Source organism: Marmota marmota, unplaced genomic scaffold (genome assembly GCF_001458135.2).
Source record: "Marmota marmota marmota unplaced genomic scaffold, marMar, whole genome shotgun sequence".
Lineage (NCBI taxonomy): Eukaryota > Metazoa > Chordata > Mammalia > Rodentia > Sciuridae > Marmota > Marmota marmota.
This window is the reverse complement of record NW_025999896.1, coordinates 2,558,172-2,577,175: the sequence shown is the minus strand read 5'-3', so window position 1 is coordinate 2,577,175 and position 19,004 is coordinate 2,558,172. Positions and strand designations below refer to the sequence as shown.

Sequence of the window (19,004 nt, the reverse complement as noted above, 5' to 3'; positions counted from 1 at the left end):
AAAAAAAAAAAAAAAAAAAAAAAAAAAAAAAAAAAGTGCCCTTTAAATTTTAAATTTTGTTAGCTATATAGAAGGCAGTTTGGCAGTTGGTTGAACCTGTGTACATTCCCACAGTGAATTTAAGAGAATTCCTGGGTCCTTGGCCCTTTCCAAAATTTTCTTGAATATAGCATATAAGACAAGGCTGAATAATATTAGAATATAGTTAGTAGTTAACACAATTTAAAATTCTCATTTTGACTTATTAATTCTTGTCATGGCTTCTGTTACTTCTTTAATTTATGTGGAGCTTGTTTTAGATAGAAAAGCCTTCTGCTTTACTGACAGTTTGCCATTAATTTGAAAGACATGGATATTCTTGACATTGCATTGATCAAAAGGATGATATTTGGCCCTTTTATTAATACATAAAAATATTTAAGGTCATTGTTTTTGAGGTATTGGGGATTGAATCCAGGAGTCCTGTACCACTGAGCCACATCTCTATCCCTTTTTGGTTTTTATCTTGAGGCAAGCTCTCTCTGAGCTGCCCAGGCTGGCTTAGAATTTGTGATCCTCCTGCCTCAGGCTCCTGAGTTACTGGGATTACTGGCATGTGCCACTCCACCTGGTTATAAGATCACTGTTTCTTTATAATTGCTAGTTCATGGTTTCCAAGATGGAGTACTTAGTGACTGTCATCAAGTAGGAAATGGCAAAGTAATGGTATTGATCTGACCCAGGATAGTGTGGCATTCTGGAATGTTAAGAGAATTCATTTATTATTATTATTCTTTTTAAAATATCTAAAGCCATTGAGTGCTCAGCTACATTGGTTTGGGGAATTTGTGATTTTTCAGACAATGGTTGTTGGGGAAATTTCTGCCTGGGTTTGTTTACCAGCCAGTTGATGTACAAAATAAGCAACAAGATTTATAGATTCCTTGGGCTATAATTTTTCCATCAGGCAATGATGATGCTACTACTTGATTCTGTCAATTCCTCGGAAATTTTTAGGCCAGAATGCAATGTTTTTTAGCCTTTTTTAAGAAGAAAAGTGTCTATAAATCCAAAGCATCTGTTTCACTAATGTCTGACTATAATTACTAGGACTAGGGACTTGTGGCCAGTGCTGTTTTGAATCACCAGCCTTCCAAATCTAATAAAAGAAAGATCACAACCAGGCATAGTGGTGTTTACCTCTAATCCCAGCAACTCTGGAGGCTGAGGAAGGAGGATTGCAGGTTTGAGGCCAGCCTGGGCTACTTAGTGTCTTAGATCCTGTCTCAAAATAAAAAATAAAAAGGGTTGGGGATATAGCTCAGTGGTAGAGCACCCCTGGGTTCAATCCCCAGTACTCCCCCACACCAAAACCAAAAACAAAACAAAAAAGCCCAAAGCCCAAACCAAAGTCCACTTGTTAAAAAATGTAAAATCCAGTTAAAACCTAGTTGAGGTATGTTTGTTTTTTGTGTCCAGTGCCAGCTATCTCCTTTCAGAAGTGTTAACTTCTGCCATCAAGAAAAAGAGTAGAGAAAGCTTTCTTCTTCAAAATTTCCTTTACTTTGTTTTTCCAAATACATCCCCCCACACACTTACCCACACACCCTTAAGCCTAGCAGAACTTGTGTGATTTGTTTCAAGAAAACTAGTATGTGAAACTTTGGATTTAGGGGCTGAGGGTATAGCTCAGTTGTAGAGTGCATGCTTAGCACCATTCAGGAGGTCCTGGATTGAATCCCCAGCACCAAAACCCAAAACTTTTGGATTAGGTTCTGATTTATTATCATTATTTTTTAAAAAAAATTTTGTAGTTATAGATGGACAGCTTATTTTATTTGCTTATTTTTGTATGCAGTGCTAAGGATCGAACCTAGTGCCTCACACTTGCTAGGCAAGCACTCTGCCACTGGCCCCAGCCCCTATTGTTGTTATTATTTTTTAACGATCACTTATGAAATTGTTCTGGAAAGCTGGGCATGGTGACCCACACCTGTAATCCCAGGTACTCTGGAGGCTGAGGTAGGAGGATCACAAGTTCCAGGGCAGCCTAGGCAACTTTCCTCAAAATAATAAATTAAAAAGGGCTGAGAATGTAGCTCAGTGATAAAATACTCCTGGGTTCAATCCCCAGTACCAATAAATAAATAAGAATAGTGCTGAAAAATGTAACAGAAGATCTGGTGTTACAGATAGAAAGAGACTCCCCAAGACCAAAGTAACCAATTCAAGATCATAGACAGTGGACAAAACTATAGTCTTTTAAACTTCTACTTGAGTATGCTTACTAGAGTTTCTTTGTAATTTTCCTTAAAGATCATGTAATATAAATGAACAAGGAACTGATGGTGACAATTTTTACAGCAAATTATTCCACACAGTGGCACTTTAAAATCTATTTTCCAGGTCTACTACTAGGTGTCAAAAAGCAGGCACTTCAAAACATGGTATCTTGGAGCACCCCCTCACCCAGTTTGATCCCAGTTGGGGATCAAACCCAGGCATCCCACATGCTAGGCAAGTACTCTACCACTGAGTCCCATCCCCACCCCTATCTTACACCCCTGAACACTAACATCTAAAACTCAAAACCTAAAGAATCACTGAGCCAGCCTGTCCTGTTGACAGGTCACTGGGAGGAAAATATTTACCTTGTATATTTCTCAGTGCAAGAATTTATGTAGTGATATAATGATCTATGTCAGCATTTATACATTCCTTTGCAATAGTGCTGGCAAGGTCATTTACCTGGAGGATCTGTGGAGTTCAAGGTCAGAGCAGGAGAAGCTGAAGAGCAGGTTCTCTTCTAGATAGTAGTGTTTGGAGTGTAAGAGCTGCCAGTGACTTGAATAGGTCATTTAATAACATAATAGGTAAAATCAGGTAACCCATCCACCACTGGACCTTAACAAGGTGTCTGCAGAACACAACTGGAAGGGGATCGAAGACAGAACCTACTGGATGATCTTGTAACGCGCGAGAGACTACTTCTGGCATCCTTTAAGAATGAGGGTGCAGAGCCAGACCTAATCAGGTATGATATTTTCTTTACAGGAATTACTTGGCTGGTGCAGATTTACTTGCTGTTATTACAACTGTTTCTTGAATGGTTTCAGATCTTTATAAAATTTTTTTGGTTCATTTGTAGTATTTGACTAAATTTCTATTCAGTTTAGTTTTTATTTTCTAGATTTAGTAAACTTGGTATGTTCAGCAGCATCCCATATGGGGTGGATGAGAATCACCTGAGATTTTCATCACACTCAGGTAGAATACAGCGTCAGAAAATTTGATTTGCATTCTTTGCTTGAGTTTTCTGCATTGTTAGCTGCCTATAAACTCCTGAAGTCATTACTTATCAGTGTGGGGAAATGAGTTTTGTTTTAAAATTGGCATTGAAAAAAATGTGTCTGATAAGACTGTAGTCTAGGACTCAGGGAGGTAGGGGAGTGAGTTGGTTGGATTCTTTCCCTGGCTCTTTGCCACGGAGTGATTCACACTCTTAAGAGCTCACAGCTGCTCAGAACTGAGCCCTGTTGGAAGACCCCGAGAAGAGTCTAATTTTCAAGGCTACGGTTAATGAGCCATAAATTGTTACCTCTTTGCAGTTGGCCTTCCCTCTGCTTCTAGAACTCTCTTAACTTCATTGTGGAAACCATCCAGGAAGGGTATGTGTCCACTGTGGAGAGGTAGCTAGTTTCTGCTTAGTTCCTAGTAGGAATAATAAGTTTCCTGAGGGCAGTGGTGTTGTGTTTTATTTATTTATTTGGTACTGGGGATTGAACCCAGAAGCACTTTATTACTGAGCTACATCCCCAATCCTTTTTTTTTTTTAATTTTTATTTTTTAGTTGGATACAGTATTGTTAATTAATTAATTTATTTTTATGTGATGCTGAGGATTGAACTCTACAGGCCTCACCTATGCTAGGTGAGTGCTCTACTGCTGAGCCACAACCCCAGCTCCCCCAATCCTTTTTGAGACAGGGTCTCTGTAAGTTGGTGAGTCTGGCCTTGAACTTGTGATCCTCCTGCCTCAGCCTCCTGAGTCTCTGAAATTATCGATATGCACCTCTGTGCCTGGCTCAGGGCAATGTTTTTTGACCCTAGCCTCACAGTACCAGGCTCCACCCCAGCTCAGGCCCAGTGGGTGGGGTGGGCAGGGTGTCTCAGGTGATTCTCATAAGCATCCAGGATTATAAAACCTGCCCTAGGACTAAGAGAAGAAGATCCAACACATTCTTTCCCACCGGTCCCAGGCGTCCTAGGAGGAGGCAGTTCAAGGTTTTCAGAAAAGGAGGAGTTGTGCTCCTCTCTTGGTAGTGTCCTAGGAGACCACAGTCTGTGGTGGGCTGACTGACTGTGGCTCGTGATAGTCTCTGTAGTGTTCAGGCTCATGGATGCAGGGTGAAGTGAGTGGATGATGACGGTGATCCTGGCTGACGAATAGAACAGGTGAGCAGAGGAGCCAAGAGGGGCAATACACTGAAGGAAGAGGTCTGTTAAGAAATGAATAGATGCATTCTGCCATTGTGTCTAACAAATTAGACACAAATTAGAACAAATCAGTTAAAAAAAGAAATCAGATTAGGTAAATATATTTTAAACAATAAAACTGTAAAGTAAAAAATTAATAGAGGCATGCTGGGGGGGAACGTGTTTCACGGGGGAGAAGGGGTCAAGAAGAGAGAGAAGATGGTCAGAAGGGAGAGAAAGCGTTTAAATAACCGTACTTGGTCATGGCAGAGGTGAGCATGATAAATTGTTAGCATTTGGTGAGAGTTTGTTAGGGGTTGGGGTGCGGGGGTGGGGATGGGGGCAGAAAGAGTCCATTAGGCACCAGACTCCATTTATTGCTCTTTGTTAACTGTGTAATTTAATGATGTTGAAGGGGCCAGCTTGAGAATTAGCTGACCCTAGCCGTGCACTACCAGAGGGAGAGGGTTCCTGGGGGTTGTTTGTTTGCAGAGCTGGGGGTAGAATCCAGGACCTCACACATGCTAGACAAGTACTCTTCACTGAGCTATGTCTGCTGTTTTAAATTTTGAGACAGGGCCTCAATAAATTGTTATGGCTGCCCTTAAACTTGTGATCCTCCTGCCTCAGCCTCCGGAGTAGCTGGGATTTCAGATGTGTGCCACCGGTCCAGCCCTTATGGTTTTTGTTTAGTTGTTGTTTTGGTCCCCTCTTTCCTGTCTGTTCTCTCTTCCCTCATTTCTCTTGTGATCTCTGTGTCCTTGCTATTCCAAGTGGGGCCTGCAGAGGAGCAGCATCAGCGTCACTTAGAGGCTTGTTAGACATTCAGAAACCAACACCCCAACACCCCAGCCCAGACCTGCTGAATCAAAATCTGTATTTTAACAAGATCATCAGACGACTCGAAGGCAATGCTATAATTTGAGAAATACTCTTTGTATTGTTTGTAGCACTTTGCATCAGAATTACTAAAGGGCTTACCAAAAACAGAAGGAGACAGAGAAATACTAGTGTCTGGACCGTATACTTGGCAAGTCTGACCAGTCATCTTGGGGTAGGGCCTGGCTAGCAGTAAGCCTGGAGGATGCTCCCCAGGTGAGTCTAATAGGTAGCAGGTGAGAGCCGCTATCTCCTTTCGTGGCACAGTATAAAGATCTCAGTAGTCTACACCTGCTGTTGGTTTTCTGCATGCCAGGCATTATGCTTAGTTTTTCGTGTGCATTTGCTCAGGAGATCTTCACAATATACTACTTTACGGAAAAGAAACTAAGGCTCAGAAGGTTTAATTCTAAATTTCATTGCACCATACAAGGAGCTGAACTAGGCTTCAGAAGGACTCATCTTTGTTGCTTAGTTGTTCCCCAATCATTTGGGCCTCAGAATCATTGACCTTAAATTGGGGTTTGTGTTTTGCCCATTTTTCATCGTTGGTTGCCATGTTAATCGTTGATTGCTATGTTAAGGGCTGCAGGCTTTAAAACCCTTATATATACAAGGTGACATTACTGCAGCATTGTGTCTCCCCCAGGTGAGGAGGGTGCCCACATTGCTTCCTTGCAGTGGAGACCTTCTGTCCTGTTACCCCAAATTCTCTGCAAGCTCCTGACCTCCTTTATCAGTCTTGGTCCATGTGCTGCACCTGGTGCTCTGCCCGCCCATCTCCCCTTCCAAATCTTGTTTGTTCTGTGTCCTCTTTAATCAGTGCTCAGCTTGCTGCCTATTGTCCTTTTAGCCAATCTCACATTAATTTGGCTGTGGAATCAGTGTCTGGCAGTGACTTGTCTTATGGAGGTATTTTAACCAAAGCCTACTTGAATCCTAGAATTTAAACTGAAATAAATTAATTGGTGGGAGAATTTGGGGGAAATTAGCATGTCAGTAGCAGCGATGGATTTTTTTGTTGGTTGGTTTTTTGGACGGAGGCCTTCTAAAGTCCTCTTAAATCCTACCACTAGGATGCCCCTGCTCTTCAGTGCATGTAGCTGATACAAACGGAGGCCTAAAGCTGTTACTAATTGGTTTGCTGGTGAATGGTTGGGGTGACATGGGGGCAGAGAGATCAGACTGAGAAAATGTGAAGCAAAGGTAAGTGAAGTCCTGAGCATTGGAATAACTAAGGTAACTGGCCAGACTTATATACATGCTCTCAACATGAAACTGAGGGATGTGTATATATATATACTTGTCTTTTTCATTTAGGAATAACTCTAGAATCATTCAGAATAAGCTTTCAGAAGAATTTTGTTTAAAAAGTATGTAAGCATTGCAGAGGAGAAATGATTACTGAGGAGTGATGGGGAGGAGGTGCTAATGGACATGACAGATGGTGATGATCCATTCCACATGGCATTCAGTGTGGCCAACAGTAAGACAACATTGTGACAAATAGATATCAGCCACCAAGAAGAAACAAAATCATTGCAGGTTTAAAAAAAAAAAAAAGAGAGAATGGCAGATGGCCTGGAAGGTGAATTCCTCTTCGCCTCCACTGGTGAATTCTTATTGGCTAAGATTGCTTTAGACTACTGCATTCACCCAAACAGTAATATGTCTGCAGATACTTGTCCAAAAAGTGCAATAGACATTCCAGAGGAGTCAAATCAATAAGGAAATGAATACTAGGTAAAATCACTCTGAAATAACTTCAAGAAAAAGTTTCAGGGAACCTTGTAGAAGGATTACAAAAATGTGCACTCTAGTTGCATTGATCCAGCTGATCGGGGAGTACAGCACCATCACCGACTTCAGATCAGCAATAAGTGTAACCATGATTTGCATGAATGAGGCCAAGATAGTTCGTCTTGGATTCGGTGTTTGCTGGTCTTTGATTTCTTTCACCTGCTTATGTCAGTGTTATTTTTGCTTTTTTTCCTCATCCTTGAGGCCTGTCCTATCCCTGACTTCTCATACCTAATCATTGTTTTGCCTGGACCAAGTTTCAGCTCTGAGCGTGTGGATTCAGTCATAGACATGACCAGTTTCAGCTCATAATTTGACCATATGTTCTGGCCTCCCAATTGTCGGGTTGCCCACTCATTTCTAATACCAACCGTTAGGACTTTTCTATCCCCGGAGAAACTCCATTACCTTTTTTGCCAGTTGATTTCTCGGGTGTCTCCAGTGGCTCTCAAAGATTTTTCTGAGTTCTTCTCACAGTTGATTCCTAGGGCTCCTCCAACATTTTTGTTTACTTCTGAAATTCTTGATATTAGGAGGTCAGTTTGGTTACTTGTCACTTTGGGATGGGCCAGGAGCACATATGTTTCTCTTAGGCCATGACTGCAGAAACACAGTGGCCAGAAGGCCTTGTCAGAACTTGAAAATGTTACTTACTCGCCCTGTGATACATTTTGTTGCTAGTGCTGCATTGACAAGTTAAAGAACTGGGGTTAATCTGCTAACCAATGTTTCAGAGCCCTATAATATTTACCAGCAATACCTCAAAATCAGTTGCTCTACCAGAGCTCACTTGGAACCCCATGAGCCCCTCTGCCTTCCTAGAGCTCCCTACCTCAGTTTCCCTCTTTCCTATTTGCAACTCTTTCCCTCCCCATCCTCATGCCCGAGAGTCCTCCCACCCGGCTCTTCTCTCTTTTTTGCTCTTCCTCCTCAGATGTGGCCTTATTAAGGGGAGAAGAGTATTGTCAAACTTCGGTTTGGATTAGCATTTTCTTTAAACATTAATGTGCCAATCACATGATTGAATGCATAGCTGTCATGTGATAGAATCTTCATTTTACCTTAGGATTACTGGTCATTATTCTAGAGCAGTAATCCTTGGTCCAAATAAGCAATGGTTGACTAATTTAGGGCATTTGGCAACTCGTTAAACAAGTCTCTGTGCAACAATGTCTCTTAGAAGAAGATAAGCCCTGACTCATAAAGCAGTGACACAGCTTCTGATTTAAAAGCCCACTGCCCTTTATATTTGAGAGCATTGCTAAGTCTTACAATTAGTTGAATCTTTGTAAAGAGAAAGAAAAATCATTGCATACTCCACTGCTCTGTGACCATCTCAAAGATTATGTGATTAACTCAGCTGCAGTGGGTGGCTAATTGGCTAAGCTTTAATCTTCACACCACCAACTAGGTAGAGGATTATAGGGAAGAGGAAGTTATTTAGAGTTTAAGATCGTAGTTATATGTCAGGAAGAATATGTTAAGGGGACCAGTTGCAAAAATCGGTGAAACGTCCACATTTTCTTAGAGTACATCTTTCATTTCCAATATATATTTCTTTCTTAAGCTACTGAAAAAAAACCATGGTACATCTAATGTCTGTTTCCTATCACCATATGGGTGGGCCTGATGGGCAAAAGAAAAATTTACATGAAATCTTACGTGAAAAATACCCCTTCCTCTTAAACCATTGAGTGTTTTATTTTAGTTCAACACTTGGTTTATAAGGAGGATTTGTCTGAGAATAACTGAATTTCCTAAAGAACCATTAATTTATACTTTGTTCTTTAATGTTATTAACCCACGACTAACATCTAGAAGCAGGAAGTTGCTGAGGAATTATACTGGCATCATGAGCCAGCTCATTGAGACGATGATAAGTCATAAATATTTGTTGCTTTTATTTATGCCCAGAAATATGGTAACTCCTAGTTTTTCTGACATGAATGTGCTGAGATTTGTAACGTTTTGTTTCTCTCTGTTTGAAAAAGTTCAAGGATGCTTGGGCCAAAGAGGTATTAAGGACAGTGGAGGAATATTAATGAAATTAATTAATGCCTGCTAATTTAATAAAGCAAGAATGTAGTGGTAAAACCTTCTTAAATAGTTGTCTGTTGGGTGCCTACTGTGCTGGAAATGTGGTGTCAAAAAGCCAAATAGCAAAACACCTACATTTAGCAACTAAGCTGAGTTGCCCATCTTGGTTACCCATACATATAGTGATGTGGAATATACAGTGGAATGAAATAAAAAATATTAAATCAGTAAGTAAATTCAGGAGAAAAGCATGTTGTGCTTTGAGAGAGTATCAGTGGGAAACCTGTTTTGCTAGGGAGGCCCCATTGGTTTAATACTGAATCATTTTTCTTTTTTGACAAGTGTATATTTTGTATCTCTCTTTTTTTGGTACTAGGGATTGAACTCAAAGGCACTCGACCACTGAGCCACATCCCAGCCCTATTTTTGTATTTTATTTAGAAACGGGGTCTTGCTGAGTTGCTTAGGGCCTCGCTGTTGCTGAGGTTGGCTTTGAATTCTTGATTTTCCCGACTCGGCCTCTCAAGCCGCGTGGATCACAGAAGTGTGCCACCACACTCTACTTGTATATTGTATCTTTTTATATATAATTTTTTAGTTGTAGCTGGACACAGTACCTTTATTTTATTTTAGGTGGTGCTGAGGATTGAACCCAGGGCCTTGCATGAGCTAGGCAAGTGCTCTACTGCTGAGCCACAACTCCAGCCCTCTATTTTGTATCTTGATCAAGATTTTCCATAACTGGGGCAAGGATCAAAGCCTATACACTGCCAAATGAGTTTTTAATGAATGGACATTGTTCTACTTTCTTCTGTGTCTCCCATCATGCCCAACACAGAGTTAGGTATGTGGAAGGCAAAGTTTTGCTGATTGAAAGGTTGACTGAGTCAGGATGTAGTAGGTTGTGCTATGATACCTAAACAGACCTGGGAATGTCAGGCTTTTAATACATGAAAGCTTTCTTTCCTGCCTTGTGTTAGGTCTGGCAGTTCTCTTGGAAGGTGTGACTCAGATTCCCGTTGTTTCCATCTTAAGGCTGTGCGGTCATGACACATGAACTCTGTTTCCCCTGATTGGAGCAGAGAAGGAATATGGAGAACTCGCCCTCTTGCATGCTTTGGCCTGCAGGTTTCTTACATTCAACCCATTGATGCGTCATGTGGCTCCGACTAGTGAGAGAGGCTGGAGACTATAATCCCTTTCTGTGCTCAAGAAGCAACTGAAATGGGACACACACCTTTGTCTCTGCCTCATTTTTTGAGTAATTTAAGGGGGGAGATAAGTCACTCTGGTATAGTCTTGCTGCCTTCTCAGTCAAAAAGATTAGAATTGGAAGTTAATAGAAACACACGAGGTGGGATTTGTTCATTTATAATGCCCGATCTCATCTCGAAGAGGTCAGTCAGGTAAGGGAAACAAAACAAACATCACACCACGATGAAATGAGTATGAACAGGTGTGTAAATGTGTTGTTTCTGTGGCAGTTGGAGGAGTACTAAGTACAGGGTCTGAGTAGAGAAGATGGTACTTATCGTACTGCTCACCCCAACAATTAAGTGGGTGCCTGGGTTTAGGTCACTATAGTAATATACACTGCCCTCGACCACAAGGAACCCGCAATGCTGTAATTACATCCTGTGTAATAAATTCCTAGTTAAAGCAGGGAAAGGGTTGATGAATTTACCAGCCCACTGATGCCACCCGGGATCTGGGTTCTTTTCTCCTTGTTTCTTTGGTGCTAAACCCGGGGACACTACCACGGAGCTATATCCCCAACCCCTCTTATTTTTTCATTTTGAAGCAGGGTCTTGCTCAGTTGCCAAGACTATCCTGGAACCTGCAACCCTCCGGTCTGTCTCTGGAGTGGATGGGATCACAAGTGTGTGCCACTGCACCAGCCCAGGATCCTGGTTCTTGGCACTCTTCATTCTGCTTTCCTCAGAATGTTGGCTTTCTCTTCACTGACTCCTCTTCTGGTCTCAGAATAGCTGTAGCAGCCTGAAGGCACACTAGGAGCATAACACTCGCGGAGGAAGGGGATATTTTGTATAAGTGAGATACTCATATGGCTAAGAAATCTAGAAAGCACTTAACAGGATTCACTGAAGACCCTATCACTGTCCCTTATTCCTCAACACAGTTGTTACTGTTCATTTTTAGCACATCCTTCTTCCAGGGTTCTCTTAAGCATTTACCAACAAATACAAATATATTTTTTATTTTCCTCCATCTTTCACACATGTGCTAGCATGCTCTGTGCCATTCTACAGCCTTATTCTGTCACCTGGTCAATATCTTGGGAAATTTTCCCATTCAGGACAGTTTTGTGATTAGTTTTTATAGGCTTAGAGTATTTCATTGTGTACACATACCATAATTAACTAGTTTATTAATAAATAGGTTTGTTCTCAGTCTTTTTCTATTATAGAATCATAGTGTAAGAGATTTTGCACATATCTCTAGATCCTCAGAAGTAGGATGACTGGGTACGAGGGATGTGCATTTGTAATTTGGATAGCATTTGTCAAGTTGCCTTTCAGAGGGCTAGAAACAATTTAGATTTGTGCCAACAATTTCTGTGAGTGCCTGTTTCCCTGTGGTTTTCTCCAAGGAGAGCTATTAAACTTCTGTATCCTTACTCCAAACTAATATATAATGATAGTTTCATTATGGTAATATTACTACATACACGTATGGTGAATTAAGGTTACAAAGTAATTCTTCTGTTTTTCCTAGTACTTTCGTTTTATAATTATAATATTGTATCCATTTAGAATCTGTGACAAGGAATATAGATTCCACTTTTTTCCTTTCCTTGCTACCTTATTTTTGTCTTATTATTATTTTTTTTATCAAATAGGTCATCTTCTCATTTTCAAATTTTAGATTCTGGCTTTATCATATAATACATTCCTGTGTACTTTCTGGACTTTGATGTGTTGGTTCTTACATGTTAGTACCTTGTTTTATAAAAATATCAAGTCTTTCAGTTTCAGTACATGATAGAGCTAGTCTTCTGTCATCAAAAATCTTTTTAAGCATTTCATTTTTTTTTAAATGAACTCTACAGTCAGCTGATTCAATTCCAAAATAGGAGAAACAATTAATTTTTTAAATTGGGATTGTGCTGGGTGTGGTGGTGCATGCCTGTAATCCCAGCAGCTTGGGAGGCTGAGACAGGAGGATGGCAAGTTCAAAGCCAGCTTCAGCAAAGGCAAGGTGCTAAGCAACTCAGTGAGACCCTGTCTCTAAATAAAATACAAAAATAGGGCTGGGGATGTGGCTCAGTGGTTGAGTGCCCCTAAGTTCAATCCTGGGTTTAAAAAAAAAATGGGATTGTATTAAATCTTAAAATCCCTTATGTTATTTTCCTATCTAAGAACATGGGATCTAACCCCCACATGTTATTTGTTCATGCTATCTATTAGTGTGTTCTTCAAATAAGTTTAACACATTGAATTTATTCCTGATTATTTCTTCCATAATGCTTTTTTGATTATTTGTATGAAAGCTTTTTTTGCTGATGTCTGTTATTAATATTAAAGCCATTTTAAAAATTCTCTGAATGTCTTTTTCTGTTGGTTCTCTTGTATTTTCAAATCATTTTTTAAAAGGAATGAAGCACTTCCCAGAAGCTTCCCAGTTGACTTTGGCTCAAAATAGAAGTAGACTAAGTTGTATCATATGACCGTGTTATACCAGAAACCATGAGGGTGTGGGGTTGCTGAGAGTAGCTAGATTTATTCTGGATAGATGTTTTCCTGAACTGAAAACCAGGATGGGGCCATGCTCTCTCGGTGGAGGAGGCTTCTCTGGGTGGAGGCTCTGATAGAGGGAGAGAAGAGACCCAAGTCTGCTGGGTGGGTGAGCTGCAGTGGCTGCATCAGACCTGCTCCACAGCTCCCTTACCAATAGCTCTCTTTATCTTGAAATTTTTTGAAGAAACAGTAACTCAAAAGTTCTTCAATTCTTTGACCTTAGTAAGAACCTTCATGTCCTGCTACTTTGCCTGTTCCTGAAATCCGAAAGTAGTAGCAGCTCAATGACCTTTTCAATAATTTATGTAAGCTCAAGTAGAAACTAGATTGTGGCTTTTCCTCTCCAGTTCACTTTTTTAAGAAGCTGGGGTGTATACCTATCACCATCCTCCAAAAGAGGTAAAGGAGGAGTATTGAAGTTTGACCAGTTGTAACAGTACCAGATTTTCAGTTTGATTGATCTGGTTTCTTCTGCAGATAATCTTGTGTATTGTTGTTAATTCCCATTTGATTCCATTTTAAGAAGTAATAGCTTCTGATCTTCACATTGGGGAGAAATGTCACAGGTTAGTTTGGTATATGAAGTGATAGTATGACAACAGGAGTAGTATTTGAAATAGGGACTAACCTGAAAAAGCTGCCATATATTAACTGGCATTAGCCATACCATATGGTTCTATCATATGACAAACTTAATTTTTTTGTTTTTTGGTTCAGAGGATTAAACCCAGGAGTGCTTAATTATTGAGCCACCCCCTCCCCTTTTAAAACAGGGTCTCACTAAATGTCTTAAGGCCTTGCTAAGTTGTTGAGGCTGGCCTCGAACTTGTAGTCCTCCTGTCTCAGCCTTTGAACTTGCTGGGATTATAGGCATGCTTCACCACACCTGGCTCTTTCTTCCTTTCCCTTTTCTCTCCCTCTGTCCTTCCCCCTTCCTTCCTCCCTCTCAGAGCTGGGGATTAATCCCAGGGCCTTGTGCATGGTAGGAAACTGCTCTACCCCAGTTCTGTGTTTCTTCTTGGTAGAAGAGATTATTAGGCCAAAATGTTGACACTGGAATGAATATGGTTTCCCATTGGTTTATGGGAACTAATGGAATAGATTGTTTTTGAAGAATATCTTGAAAATATAAATTTATTTTTAAAGTAGCATATTCTGTTTTAAAAAGTCGACTTACAAATGAGAATCGATGAAAGTTGAGATTCCTCTCCCTGTTCTGACATGCAGCTTCCCATTTCCTTTCCAGAGGCAGCCATTTTTTTTTTCCATTCATGCACAAAAAATGTATTGTGCATCATCTCCACACCAAGAGACCTGTTCAGAGCAGGGAATAGGCCTGGCCCCTGCCTTTCCCTAGTTGAGAATGGATCTGCCACCAGTGCGTCATGGAGGGGTCATAGGCAAGGCCAGCCAGTGATCCCTCAGCCCTGGGGACTGGCTGCAGCACTTTGCTTGATTTATCCTGTGTGTCCTCAGATCATAGCATTTTTTTCTGGGGCTGTGACCTGGAAATGGTTGAGAAATAGGTGTTTGAATGCTAATTCACAATAAGGGGGAGGCACTAAGGAAGAATAGGGTCTCTTTAGGTAGAGGAGAGTAAAAGGATGGGAGGGAACATAGAGGTAGGAAGAAGAGCAGCATGAAACAGACATTATCTTATGTACATATATGACCGTGTGACTGATGTGATTCTACGACATGTATAATCAAAAATGAAAAATTATACCCTACTTATGTATGATACATCAAAGTGCATAAATGCATTCTACTGTCATGTATAACTAATTAAAACAAATTTTAAAAATTTATAAAGGAAGCCACTTTTAATAGTTATTTGTGTATCCTGCCAAAGAGATTTTGTGTATACTAAGATACAGCTGTCTTCAGTCTCTCACATTTTTAAATTTTAATATGAATTATAATATATTATTTTGCACCTTTTTTATGCTTAAAATATATCTTGGAGATAATGAAATAGAATGCTTTACCTGGTTAAATATCTTTCACTGAGAACTTGGCAAAGTAGTAGTTGAAGTTTTGGGGGTATATATGTACTTAGGAGACTGGTTATTGCTTGAAGGGGTCTCAATAGGCATTTAGTCTGGATTGTTCCCGCCCCCCCTCCAGAGGATGGAAGGGAGCTTTATTAGCAGGTTGTCTTTTAGATGGAGACCAGCTATAAGGAGATCATTTGGATGGTTGATCAAGCAAAGGAAACCAAAGACCTTCAGATTTGAACAAATGTTAGTCATCGTAACTGTATGTCACCCATCAAGTCAACGGAGATACCTAGCTATTACCACAGGAAATAGAAGAACACATAGACTGTCTGCAGGTGGTGAGCAGGAGCAACCTGGAAGCTTCTCTCCTGAGAAGGTATTAAGAGCCAGGCAACAAACAAATCATTTAAAAAAATTTTTTAAAGGATTCTATTAATTGTATTTAAAGTGACATGGAATATTTAGGAATAAGTTAAAGGAGATCTTTAGACTGAAAACCATGAAGCATTATTTAGAGAAGCTAAAGTAAACCTAATAGAAGATTATACCCCTATAAATCAGAGATGAGAAGACTCAGTATTGTAAAGGTGTCAGTTCTCTCTGAATTGGTTTGTTGATACAGTGCAATCCCATTTACAGTCCCCGGTTGGGTTTTAGTTTGTCATTCGAGAAGTTGATTATATCTACAGCTTACAAGGCAGTGCAAACAGACGAGAAGGGCTGAGGCAGTTTTCAACAAAAAAGGTTGGAAGATCCGCATTATCTGTTAAGATGTCATAAAGCTGAGTGCCATGTTGGTACAAGGACAGATAATTCAGTAGAACAAAATAGAGACTTCAGAATCTGTCCCCCACACATATTGACAACTGATTTATGACAAAAGTGACAGTGAATGCAATGGAGAAGGTAGTCTTTCCAATAAGTGGTATTAGGTCAACTGGATGTCCATATGAAAAATTATCTTGCTCCCTGCTGTCACTCTACCTAAAAAAACAAATTACAAAAGTATTGTCGTTCTAAAAGAGAAAGGTCAAAGAAGAGAGCTTTTAGAAGAACATGTAGAAGAATGTCTTTATGACCTTGGGATAGGCAAAGATTTCCTTAACAGCTCACCAGAAAGTGGAAATAATGAACTGGACTTGATTCAAATGAGAAATGCTATTTACTAAACATACTATGAAGAGCAAAGACAAGCCACAGAATGGAAATCTGTATTAGCAGGGCAAATGTCTGACACAGGAAATATATCCAGGATATGAAGAACCCCTATAAATCAAGTAAAAGGCAGACACCCCACTAGAGGAGAAAATTGACAGAGGACTCAGACTTCACAAAAGAGGATATCCAATAGCTGATGAACAGAGAAAAGGTTTTCATCTTTACTAGTCATCAGGAAATTGAAAGCTAAAACCAAAATATACCATTATACCTGTAAGAAGGGCTAAAATAAGATGACGGGCATAACAAATATTCTAGGATGTGGTCTGGAGTTCTCCTATCCTACTGGTGTACTCTTTGGGAAACTTTATATTCATTAGAACAGAACTGTACAAAAGACATATACAAGAATATTTATAGGAGTGGTGTTCTTAATAGTCCCACCTGGAAACCACCCAGTGACCTCCACAGCATAAGGGCCAAATACGTTAGGGCGTGCGCATACCCTGATGTTGCACAGCAAATGAGAATGAACAGTTTTCAACTCTGCACCACACTGTGGATGGATCTCACAAACATCATGTTGAGTGAAATAAACCAGACATGAGTGCTAACTGTATGAATGCCATTGCTATGAAAACAAAGTTTATTCATGATGCTATAAATCATAAAAGTGGTTCCCTTTGTGGGAAGTAGTGAATAAAAGGGGATGCAGGGGGCTTCTCGGGTTCTGGTAATGCTCGATTTCTTGCCCTGGGTAATGGTTTACTGGAGGTATTCACTTGGTAAGTTATCGTTGAGCTTTATGCTTGTGATATTTTTCTTTTTATATGTTCTACTTGAATTTAAAAATATGCTTTTAAGTAAAAATATATGTACATTTATATGCTACATATGCATTTGTTCTGCACATATATGTTTGTATGTGTATATAATCACATATTGTACGTGTAAGTGCACTCATAGGCGCACATACCTGTTATGTATGCACACTCTGAGAGCTATGTCCTGTACAGACCACAAGATGGAGCTATAAGTCAATAGAAAGGAAACAACTTCCCAGTTGCTAAGTTTTGGAAAAGTTATTTTTTCCTTGAAAGCAAGGAGATAATGCTAAGATTACTTATTCTTCCTAACTTTAGGAAAGGACTTGTCTTTTACCTCTCAGTTGTCTTTGAACTTTCCCCCCACCCCTTGTCCATGTAACTGCAACCCTGTTTGCCATTTTAATACATCATCTTTTATCACTATCTAGACTGTGCCTTATCCCTAATCTCTCTATATTCTTTTTTTCTTCTTTCTTGTTTGTCTTTCTCTTACCTTTTACTTTCATATATATACTTTTTCATTGCTCTTTCTCCTTGAAAAATTTGCTTGATTTTTGGCATTTCGTGATTTGTAGTTTGTGGTTTTTTTTCCCCCACCATTCTTGATTTAAAAATGGAAGTCATGGAGCCCCACTTCCCTCAGGATTGAAATAAATAGGGGAGGGGAGATTGAAACTAATACCTGCTGAACTTTCTCATGTGGAGAATAAAACTACCCCCACCCCACACTGGGCTGCCCCGATGCATTCCCCAGCCAGCACAGTCTAGCTGAATCCACAGATGTACATCACCTGTTTTTTGTTTCTGTAAATTGTAACTGCTTCTGTGGGCCTGGGGGAGAAGCATCTAGAATGCTTTCTCTCTACTTGGATCAAACTGCATAAAATTAATTTTTCTTTTTAAAAAGGGATTTTTTAATGTTTTCTAATAGTTTTCACATAAGTTGTATTTTTTTGAATTTATTTTTTAAAGTGGTATATAAAAATTGTACATATTAATGGAGAACCATGTAATGTTCAATACATGTATATATTGCTTATTGCTGTGACTTTTCTATTCTGTGATATTCCCTTCCTCTTCTCTCCTCTCAATAGAGCTGACCAAATCCATAGATCTGACAAATTATTTTCTATAGCTGTTATTCTGCAATATAAATATGCAGTCATTTTTCCAGTTACTCTCCATTTTATGGATGTTGGGTCATTTGGTTTTTGCCATTACACAATGCTGAGGTAAATACCCCAGGGACTATGGCCTCTCTTCCCATTGGACAGAGTCCTTAAAGTAGGATTATTGGACATAAGGAACGGATGTTCAGAATTTGACAGGAACAGTCATGTGTGCATCTTAAAAGTTGCAGTATTTTGTGTTCTCCAGTAATATAAGGGGGAGCCCACGTTTTGGTACTGGGGATTGAACCTAGAGGCACTTAACCACTGAGCCACATCCTGGGCCCTTTTTATTTTTATTTGGAGTTGCTTAGGGCCTGGCTGAGTTGCTGAGGCTAGCCTTGAACTTGTGATCCTCCTGTCGCGGCCTCATGAGTCAATGGGATTACAGAAATGTCCCTCACCAAACATAGCCCAGCGAGAGAGCCCATTTCCTGACACCTTGGCCTTGGTGTTGACGAGCTTGGTGGGTTTTGCCATTTTTAATCCTCTTGGGTGAAAATGATGCCCATTTTGAATTTCAGTATTTTAGTACTGGTATAATTGTGACTTCGGTATGGAAAATAAAGTTTCTCTATCCCTGCATGAATTGACTTTAAGTTATAAAAATAATTTTGAGTTTAAAAAAGGGAGAAAATTATGTCCACTTATAAGCAGAAAGAAAAAGGAGTTACTTTTACTGTATTTGACTTAAAAAAAAAAACTTGTTTAATACTCTCCAACTTGTGTTTTTTTCTAAATATTTTTTTAGTTTTTAGGTGGACAAAATATCTTTATTTTATTTTTTAGTTGGTGTTGAGGATCGAACCCAGTGCCTCACGCATGCCAGGAGGGCGCGCTATCACTTGAGCCACATCCCCAGTCCCCCCCTTTTTTTTGTATTGGGGATTGAACCCAGGGGCACTTTACTACTGAGCTATAG

At 39.8% G+C, this 19,004-nt stretch overlaps 1 protein-coding gene across 2 annotated transcripts in view; it reads left to right on the top strand.

The window, feature by feature from the left end:
- Stx8 (syntaxin 8) overlaps positions 1 to 19,004 on the top strand; it is a 259,235-nt gene that overhangs the window by 15,004 nt on the left and 225,227 nt on the right. For both annotated transcript variants that reach the window (XM_015504479.2, XM_048798066.1), the window contains exon 4: positions 2,903 to 3,013. In XM_015504479.2, coding sequence (XP_015359965.2) covers positions 2,903 to 3,013 — 111 coding nt within the window. The remainder of the gene's footprint in view (positions 1 to 2,902; positions 3,014 to 19,004) is intronic.